This window comes from Temnothorax longispinosus, chromosome 9 (genome assembly GCF_030848805.1).
Source record: "Temnothorax longispinosus isolate EJ_2023e chromosome 9, Tlon_JGU_v1, whole genome shotgun sequence".
Classification (NCBI taxonomy): Eukaryota; Metazoa; Arthropoda; class Insecta; order Hymenoptera; family Formicidae; genus Temnothorax; species Temnothorax longispinosus.
The window spans coordinates 7,057,684-7,067,068 of record NC_092366.1 but is presented as its reverse complement, the minus strand read 5'-3'; the positions used below and the strand labels follow the sequence as shown (position 1 = coordinate 7,067,068).

Below are 9,385 nucleotides of genomic sequence, written 5' to 3'. Positions count from 1 at the left end.
ACACATTTAGACTTTTATTTACATCGAACAGAGCTGGAAGCAGAATAGGATGATTATCGCTTAAAAAGTAAATAACGCACCATCTCATCGTGTATATATTATGTTATAATTCGTCAAAAATTTAACAGCAATTCGAACATTCAATGCAGATTACATATGTTTTTCGTATTACCTCGCAAATCACAGTAATGGTAAAGGTGTCGCATCGTGAATTACAACTTTATATCTGTAAATCCGTTTTTTTTCTTTTTTTTTATTAAATATATTTCGTATCTTAAAATCTTAAAATTATCTTTATGGAGCTTAAGAAAATGTAGCAATGTAAGAAACGTGCGTGTGTTAATAACATCCATTGTTATGACATATACATATATGTTTCCCGGCTGTAAAAACGTGTTATTACTTTTGTATCATATTATTTCGCTTGTTTAACGACGCATTGACACTCATGATTTGCGAGGATGGAAATCGGTATAATTAAGCGAAAATCATTATGCGCTCATATCGTTCGTTTCTCTCTATCCATCTGTAAATTCGGCAAAATTATATCGATTTCGACCTAAATCTCCAAATATTACAAATACATTAGAAGAAGTTAAGATTAGTACAGCTTACTTCGACGGTTAGATCTTCCATATAGGAAGTAATCACAACACATAACAAAACATATCAATGCTATTGTTTTGCTACTAATCTCATTTGGACTAGACTGAGAAATAAAAGTAATTAATGCAACAATTGAATACAGCCGTCCGACGCAAAGTAATCCTTTTGACAAATATAATTGTCCGACAAATTATATTATAGTACAATCAGTTGGTATCTTCTATATATATTGCTATATTTATCATATTTATACACGTATCTTTTGCTAACAACATTGACATGGAATACTCGGTTTGCAGAAATCGTGTGGTTGCTATGTGAAGTATATCCATATTAAAACTATCTGTATGTTTTTCAACATTTTGTACACGAATGTTTCTTATCGTTCTGTACAAGAAGTCGTCGGGCATGAAAATATGTATGAACTAATACAACCGGTAAATCGAATCTAGAGTTAAATGTATATCAATGATCTCGAAGACGTATTTACTTGAATCATAAAAAGTCCTTACGTTAAATTCGATACTAAAATAAAATTGAAATACTTATTTATAGACGCATCAAATCAAATATAAAACATTTACATACAAATAAACAATCATTGAATTTCCTATAATTGAAGGGAACAGAAATTTCATTAATAGAACTAGCATTTAAAATTTAAACGCACCATGCATCTCATGCATGAATGCGTATTTAGAATAATTCTGATATTAAATATATATTTGTACCTATATATTAATCATAAATCAAAGCTGTACTGTGCAAATATCCAACCTTTGATCGATTCGCTTTTACATTACAACACTTAGCGAAATTAAGAATTATCAAATTAAAATTATTTTCCTTTTAAAAACAGGAAAACTTTACATTAAATAAAACGTAAAATGCACTTTTCGAGCCTTAGAGAAAACCATTTTACGTTATACTTACACAATTTTAATTTTTATGCGTGCATTAAAAAAATTATACTTATATAGTATACTTCTTCATCAATCAACTTATTCGGAATCAAAAGATTTAATGAGATATTCTATAAATTGACATTTTCTACATCCTCGTTATAAAATGCTACCGCTTTAATTGGAATGTACAAGCAATAATTTTCATTTTTTTTCTGCAATAATTTGTACATATAATTTGAAAGAATTATCAGTTTGGAGTTAAATACTAAGTTACAATACACAGATCGATCTCTGTCGTATTTAGTCAAGTTAAATAAATTTCTTTGTAGCGTAACGATACTCTAGACTTACTCTTTGTTTAACATATAAAAAGCGACTTTGTGACTTAAACGCTTTTGACAAGATATGCTTCATATACGCTATAACACAGTCCTTAAATAAATATTACGAATAATTTGTAATATTGATTTGTGATCTCGCAAATATCGTAATTATTATAAATATTACATTTTAGTCGCAACAGTAACCAATACGAATAATAGTTGATCTCAACAGAAGTATGTGATGTCGAGTACATAAATGCATTTCAAGAAGCATAACATGGCACTTAAGTCAGGTAGACTCTCTTACAAATTCGAACAATATAGAGTAAACAGTATAAATAGCTGTTATGTAGTTCTCTTTTGGCTATATAATTCTATCGCACAGCATTTGATTTTCTTATGCGTTCTAATTTGCATAGTTTATAACATTTATAGCGATGTCATAGGCCCCACATCTTTATTATTTATTTTACTTTTACGCCTTACACGAATTTTTAAACATTGCATCATATTTGCATGTTTCGTTATTTCTTGTCTATCAATGAATTTTACACGTTTGTATATTTATTTATTTTTTCAATTATGAATTGTAGAATTTGTCGAGAATTAATGCATATAAATATTCTTCGAATAGTTGCATTAATGAGAAATATATAGACTTCCAATTATTTTATCGATAAGAAAATAATTGTAACGACAGTGATCTTGTAGCTTAAGTTACTAGTACAATTAGAAGTATCAGATTTATAAATTTATAATCACTGAATAGTATATATATATATATATATATATATATATATATATATATATATATATATATATACTTTCAAATTCTAAGTGCGTTTACTTCTTGAAAAAGCAAGTTGAATCATTAGTTGCTATTTATGAATCGCAATATTAAAATTAGATGAAATCAGGAATGAGCAATAAATGTCAGTAAATGAATACGATTCAAGATAAATATTTACAATATGTGTTTAATATAAAGAGTAATTATTTTATAGTTTGGTAAAAAGAAATCTCGATATCAGAGATACAAATAGGATGATGCATAATTGAAATGATTGATTGAAGAAATTAGTAACCCTATGCTGCCCAATTACAAATTAGTTTTCTAATCTGCAATTCTTTTCATATGTCTCTCTCTATTTATCGATAATCATAGTTTATATATTACAATAAAAGTTAAATGATACAGAAACTCTTTCATGCTTATTATGTTTAGGCAACAAAGAGTTAATTTAAATCATGAAATTTGTGCATTTTTATCGTTTAATCACTCATAGATATCTTTAAGTAGAGTATAGGTGGGATATGCACACATTCGCAATGCAACAGTCTTTTACGACATATGAAATCGAAACATATGACATCGAAAAATTGTTATTCAGCGATTGCTGTATAATAGAGCTTAGAGAATATGCGAACGTAATCGCCCGTGTATGCATAATTACTGCCGTCCTGGAAAGTCACTTACATGTTTGCGGCAACTCTTTGGTGGCCCAAGGAGTACGTCAGGCATAAGTGATATGGTGTATGTATGTATGTGTGTACAATTAGCTTCTCACGGCTGCTTACAGAACTTTAAACATACTGAAAATTATCTTTCTGCGCGAGCAAAGGTAACTTCTCGATGCTTTGCTTGAGATCGAAACTGTGCAACCAATCCGAGCTAGGTTTCGCCTTCACTCCGCAAAAGCTGAAGTTGCAAAAGTCAGCGGCATTCTGCAGGGCACCGCGATGGAACGGGTTCCCCTGCTTGAAGTGTTTATAACGACCGGCATTCATACGTTCATTCGTTGTCATTCCCAGGACCATGATCTGCAAACACATAAAAAAAAAATAAAATCATGATCACTCGCAGTAACATAATGTTCAAAAATCAAAAAAAGCTTCCCATTTTTCTTTATATAAATGTTTGTTTATATAAAATATATTAACATAATACAATTATATAATATCGCCGTACCTGATAACATTGACACGCCAACAAAGTCCCAACCCAGAAAAAATGAAGGGACGTGTTGGCTGCCACCCACATTACCCAAGCATCGCAGGTAGCTGCAGCTACTAGATAGCTGTCCGCGCTATGACCGTTCGTTAAGTTCGACCAACACTCGAATTGCCAATATTGTATACTGGCAGATAAGATAACGATACACAATCCCAGCAAAGACGCCACAAATCCAAGGAAATACTTGTGGTTATGTGCACCTGAAAATTGTAGGATGTAATAAAAACTATTCTGTGTTTAAATCGTCTTACACTTAATTTTCATAAAACATGTGTAACACTTAATAATTTCCAGTAAGACAAAAGAAGTATAAACAGAATAAAATAAATAAGAAAAAATAGTAATCTAGTATCAAAATCTAAATAAACAGATATAGTAAACTGATTATCAGTCAGTAACAAAAAAAATTATGTTGATACTAAATAAAGTATTTGTATCCGCTTACCAATACAGTTATTAACCCATGGACAATGATGATCGAATCGCGCTACGCAACGATCACATGTGGAACAATGTTTAGATCTCACGGGTCTTCGGACTAGACAACTACTGCAGAACCATTGCGGCTCGAAACCACCCGACTCAGCCAATTCAATTATCGTCTGCAAATAAAGCTACGTGTACATTTGTTATTCGTGTACATGAAATAGTTTTACAATAGTGAAAATGACAAAACATTAGTACATTCAATTTATCCTCCTGAGTAGCCACGATAATTCCGGGATCACCCCGCCAAGACTGCAGGAAGCATATCCAGAGAGGAACGGATCCACCGACTAATAACAACCATAAATACCATGCTGCATGGATACCTAGCCAGAATATCCATGTGACGTATATCCACATCTGAAAAAGTAAAGAGAAAGAATCAGCTATTAACTATACAGATCGACAAGCAGTGAATCGATACCTATATGTATTGATGCAATTGTTCATTAATACATTAAAAAATGTCTAAATAAGATATATTTGTGGACGATAATGTTAATAACTTCTAAGCAGTTATTGCACTTCTCATACGCCTTATCTTATTAAAATCTTATTCAGATACATATTATTAAACATGTATTATCATGCGTGTAAGCATTTACAAGAACTTAAATTTCTTAATATTATGACTAATTTTAAGTATTAATTACATCGTTGCACACTGCTAATAATTTTAGTTTATCCATAGTGTTATTGTAATATTTATTTAATATTGCGTTGTAACACTATCTTTAGGCTTATCACCTTATCAACAAAGTGTCTTATCACATTTAGCAGCTTATCAGAAACTAATCGTACGTAAACGTTTTTGATTATCTAGAATACAATTCGGAATTACACCTACCTTGGTTGCCAAATAAATCGACATTGGCAAAATGAGAAACAGCCGTTCATCGAACACGAAATGGTTCATTAGATACACCACTACATAAAGGGTGATGAAGGCACCTAGTTTTAATAAATAATCCCATCCACTCTGTAGAACCATACCGATCACATAAAACGCTATAAATGGCGTACTGACCATGCAATACCAACGAATTCTCTGCAAGAAAAATACACGATGATGTTACAAGAAGAGCTGAATTCTCTCTTAAAAAGCGTATCAACTCTGAAAAGAAATGCACCGATACATATTACGATATACTTATGACACATTATCATTACCTTATCTCTACACCATGTTCTCGTACGACCTTGCTTCTCCTTAATTTCGTGACTGATTTTATGCCCTAACCACGCGGCGCCGATGTGCGGGCCTAACAACGTCATTGGAGTTTCATTTTGAAAATTGGGCACGTCTAACGAGGCTCCGTGTTGTACCAAGGTGGAAATTGCCGTGTTGTTTTTTGCTATAATAGCCCAATGCAGGGCTGTGTTACCGTGCAGATTATCGGTAAGTGAGTGCGACGCACCTAGAGTCAACAACAGTCGTGTTGGATCTAGACTGTAAAAAGAAAGACTTTTTAAAGTAACCAACATAACATTATTCTATTGGAAAAACAAGTCGTTTGTAGAACAATAATTCGGTGCTCTGTGTACCTATTGACTTTATAGGCGCTCCACATAAGGGGAGTCATGGCACTTCTATCCGGCATATTTGGATTGACGCCTTTTGCCACCAAATAAGCCACTATGGCCGTGTGGCCAAATTGTGCCGCCAGGTGTACGCAAGAGAAACCTTCGGAATCCCTCAAGGTTGGATCAGCACCTGCCCTCATCAGTATTACAACAGTGGAGAGATGGCCCTGTCTAGAAGCACAATTGAAGACTAATTCTCTTTTTAAGTTCTTTTATTTTTAAGTAATCTTGTAAATTTACATTTAAAAAATGGAGATTAAAAAGCTAAAAAGCTAAAAAAATCATAGGAAGTTTTATGCGTTGCGTATAATTGTTTATTTTTTTAAGTTTTCAATTATTCTTATTGAAATCATAATTTCACTCAATTGGAATAATATTGACGATTTGTTAAAATACTGACCTCGTAGCCCAATGCAATGGCGTGGAAGCTAATTCACCGCCAACAGCATCGACTACGGCTCCCTTTGCAATAAGATATTTAACAATATCTTTGCGATTGTTTATAGCAGCCCAATGCAACAATGTCACAGTCTCCGAATCCGGCTGGTTCACGTCGGCACCACCTTCCACCAACTGTGTCACTCGATCCAACGCCCCATACTGCAAATACACTTGGTCATCTTAATCCATATTTTTAGTAATGCAAATTGCATGATTATGAGCTTATTATAAACTTTCGAGTTATAGCATATATATGGATCTTCATCTTTTCAAAGTATGAATTCAAGATGTAAATAGATTCTTCACAATTCGGCTATTGAGATTACCTGTGTAGCTCTGACAATATCGAAAGAACTGCAATCTTGGGTGGCAGGTCGCACTGGTTCCTGATGAAGGGTGCTGGGGTCATCGGGCTCACGGGTGCCCTCGCCCTGGCAGGCGGTTTGCATTTGCAGCGCGTACATGCTATAACCAGCACAGGACAAAAACATAAGTGTCTAAAGATTGCATTAGCATATAGAAAATATCAATGCAAAAGATATATTAAGTCGAATAAAGTCAAAAGCAATATTATACAACTTTGAAGTAATTTATATTTATGTAAATAGTCATCGCTGGTTATTAGTAAACTTTTTTCTGGCATAGCAAAAACTACTCAGTCATAATTAATATTAACCACTGACACAATCCATGAAATTCCCTGTTTTTTTTCTCTTTTCTAATATAATAGCTAATATAAACTTTGTTTATTTATTTATCGATAATCTCCTATGTAATAGAAATAGGAAATAAAGTTGATATCTTTTGCTTCTTTTTGTAAAATACATTCAATGATCAATCGGTTGTCCTTTTATTATTTCTCTTGCAACTAGACAAAAAACCCAAGTTTTCTGCCTGAGGCCTTGCCGAATTGAAAAACCAATATCCCTGACTCGTAATGCTCATTCCCCCATGACGCACAATGTACTAATGTACTATTTCGTATTCGTGTCATTGACTAATGTTGCACGCTGCGGTGTATATAAATTACGCTAAATCATACGTGTTCAAGGCTGATTGTAAGATGGGTCATTCTTTTTCCAGCTATGTTATCTATAGGCTGCGGTCCACTTGACGCTACAAATGCTTCGAAGCATTCCTCTTCTCTTTTCTTTCAATGAAGAAAGAAAGAGAAGAAGAACGCTCCAAAGCATTTGTAGCGTCACGTTGACCGTAGCCATAGTCAATGAATACCTAAGACATGATTAGATCTACATGTTTAGTTGCTTTTAAAATGTACGAAGTATATATGTATATATTATATATACTACATCAAATATATTATATTTATTAATATATAATGCTTTAGAGAAAGGTAAACAAAAGTCAAGATACTCATATATAAAAATCTGTTTCTTTTAAGTATATTACATTAAGCGAACGAGCCATAAGAATGAGAGGAAAAAGAAGGAAAATGTCTTGTTTATATGTTCGTTAATTCGATATACTGTATCTATTCATTTAACCCTTAAATGCCACCCGTGGTCCAGCGGACCCCAGATCCTTTACATCGATATATTTTCAAATGTTCCCCCCAAAAATGGAGCTCATGCTCCCATTGATGATAGTTGAGTGATTGACCTACCCGGTTGTACACTTACAATTAGCAGTACTCAGTTTACTTAATTTTTTATACTATGTTGAAATTAAAATTTTAACAATATAAGCATTTTATTCTCTTTTCTAAACCTTGAACAACATTGAAAATAATTTTCATAACTAAATATCAAAAAATCAATGAGTAAGGAGACATTTTTCATGCTGGGGTCTTTTAGACCCCATGTGTCATTTACGAGATTCTTGAGAGGTGTGGCATTTAAGGGTTAAAATTAATTAAAGCTCAAACAATTTTTTAAATAAAAAAAAATCAATTTTTATTCACATTTATATTTCTTGAATCGCGAATCGCAAAGACAGATCCAACGATTATGATTTTTTCGTCTTACAGCACTATCCACTTATCGTCTCGATTGTAGAATCGGAGTGACAGAACATTTTTATTTATTACACCTGCGTATCGCAAATCTTTTCTATTTCAGACCGTAAGATAATCCAAAGTAGATAATTAATTACATCAGTATCGCAAGATAAACAGGAAGCGAGAGTTAATTTTCTTCTCCGCTCGAACGATTCGGAACTCCAAACGCAAAATACCCCCGCATTTTTTTCGCTCTTGGTTTATTTTCGGCGTTTGGAGGTGGACGCGACGACGCGACTCACCCTCGAAACTCGCCCTCGACACCGACCAGCGACACGTTCTTCCGTTCCCAACAGAGGGAAAGGGAGGCGGAAAAACCGGCGGAGAAAAGCACTCATCGCCAATACATTCGCTGATCGATCTTCGGAACGCGCACAAAAATAAATCGCTTCACACATACATACGTACATATAGGAGGAATTAGGGGAAACGGCCCGGCCCGGCTTACCTCGACGACGGCGTTTATGCGCTGTTAATACGTGGTACGCATAGTAGCGGGCGACGACGATGACGACGACGACGACCGGACCCCCGGGGTGCGAGGCGAGGAGTCAGTTTTAAGGGACGAATCGTATCGTGCTTCGTGCTGCACCAGAGAGTGGGGCGCCGGCATATCACACGCGCACACACATATGCACGAAGAAGACCACGGCGGACGGCGGCCGAGCTACCGGGGGCGGACCTTTCGTCAACGGCACCCTCCTCGATCGCGGGAAACGTGAATTATGTGAATCGCGCGACTCTTTCACCGCCGTTGGAGTGACTCGTCCACTCGTCCTCCTCTTCGACGAGTCCAGAGTACTCCAGAGACCGGCGTCTCGAGCACGAGCACTGAACGATCACTTCCCGCTTCAGAAGTGGAACGCCGCGGTGCTGGTGACCACCCGCTCCGTCATCGTCACCGTGTTTTTCACGGGATTTACGCGACGATGAGCACTTTGGGGGCTTGGGCATTGGGCAGGGATATCGACCAAACGCTACGCCGTTCAACCCGTTCGGTCGGCAATAT

General features: G+C 35.1%; 1 protein-coding gene across 5 annotated transcripts; it reads right to left on the bottom strand.

The window, feature by feature from the left end:
- Window positions 1-84: 84 nt before the first annotated feature.
- On the bottom strand, window positions 85-9,373 carry Hip14 (palmitoyltransferase Hip14). Of its 5 annotated transcripts, none has more exons than XM_071787468.1 (10): window positions 8,825-9,373; window positions 6,686-6,824; window positions 6,319-6,518; window positions 5,880-6,089; window positions 5,505-5,799; window positions 5,182-5,382; window positions 4,533-4,694; window positions 4,294-4,462; window positions 3,804-4,048; window positions 85-3,655 (listed from the first exon to the last, which is right to left on the bottom strand). In XM_071787468.1, exons 2-10 carry the CDS (start codon window positions 6,821-6,823, stop codon window positions 3,419-3,421), a joined length of 1,857 nt encoding a protein of 618 aa, XP_071643569.1. In that variant the 5' UTR covers window position 6,824; window positions 8,825-9,373; the 3' UTR covers window positions 85-3,418. The 5 variants fall into 5 exon arrangements, with proteins under 5 accessions (XP_071643569.1, XP_071643572.1, XP_071643571.1 ...); XM_071787471.1 differs by having other exon boundaries at window positions 5,505-5,784; XM_071787470.1 differs by having other exon boundaries at window positions 4,294-4,450; window positions 8,825-9,357.
- Between the last annotated feature and the right edge of the window lie 12 nt (window positions 9,374-9,385).

Excerpts from the sequence above, each read along its gene's own strand:
- Hip14 (XM_071787468.1), bottom strand. The coding sequence starts at position 6,823 with ATGTACGCGCTGCAAATGCAAACCGCCTGCCAGGGCGAGGGCACCCGT. Across the intron at positions 6,090-6,318 it reads CCATTGCATTGGGCTACGAG|ACAGGGCCATCTCTCCACTG; the intron begins GTCAGTATTTTA and ends TTGTGCTTCTAG. Across the intron at positions 5,800-5,879 it reads AGCGCCTATAAAGTCAATAG|TCTTTCTTTTTACAGTCTAG; the intron begins GTACACAGAGCA and ends TACTTTAAAAAG.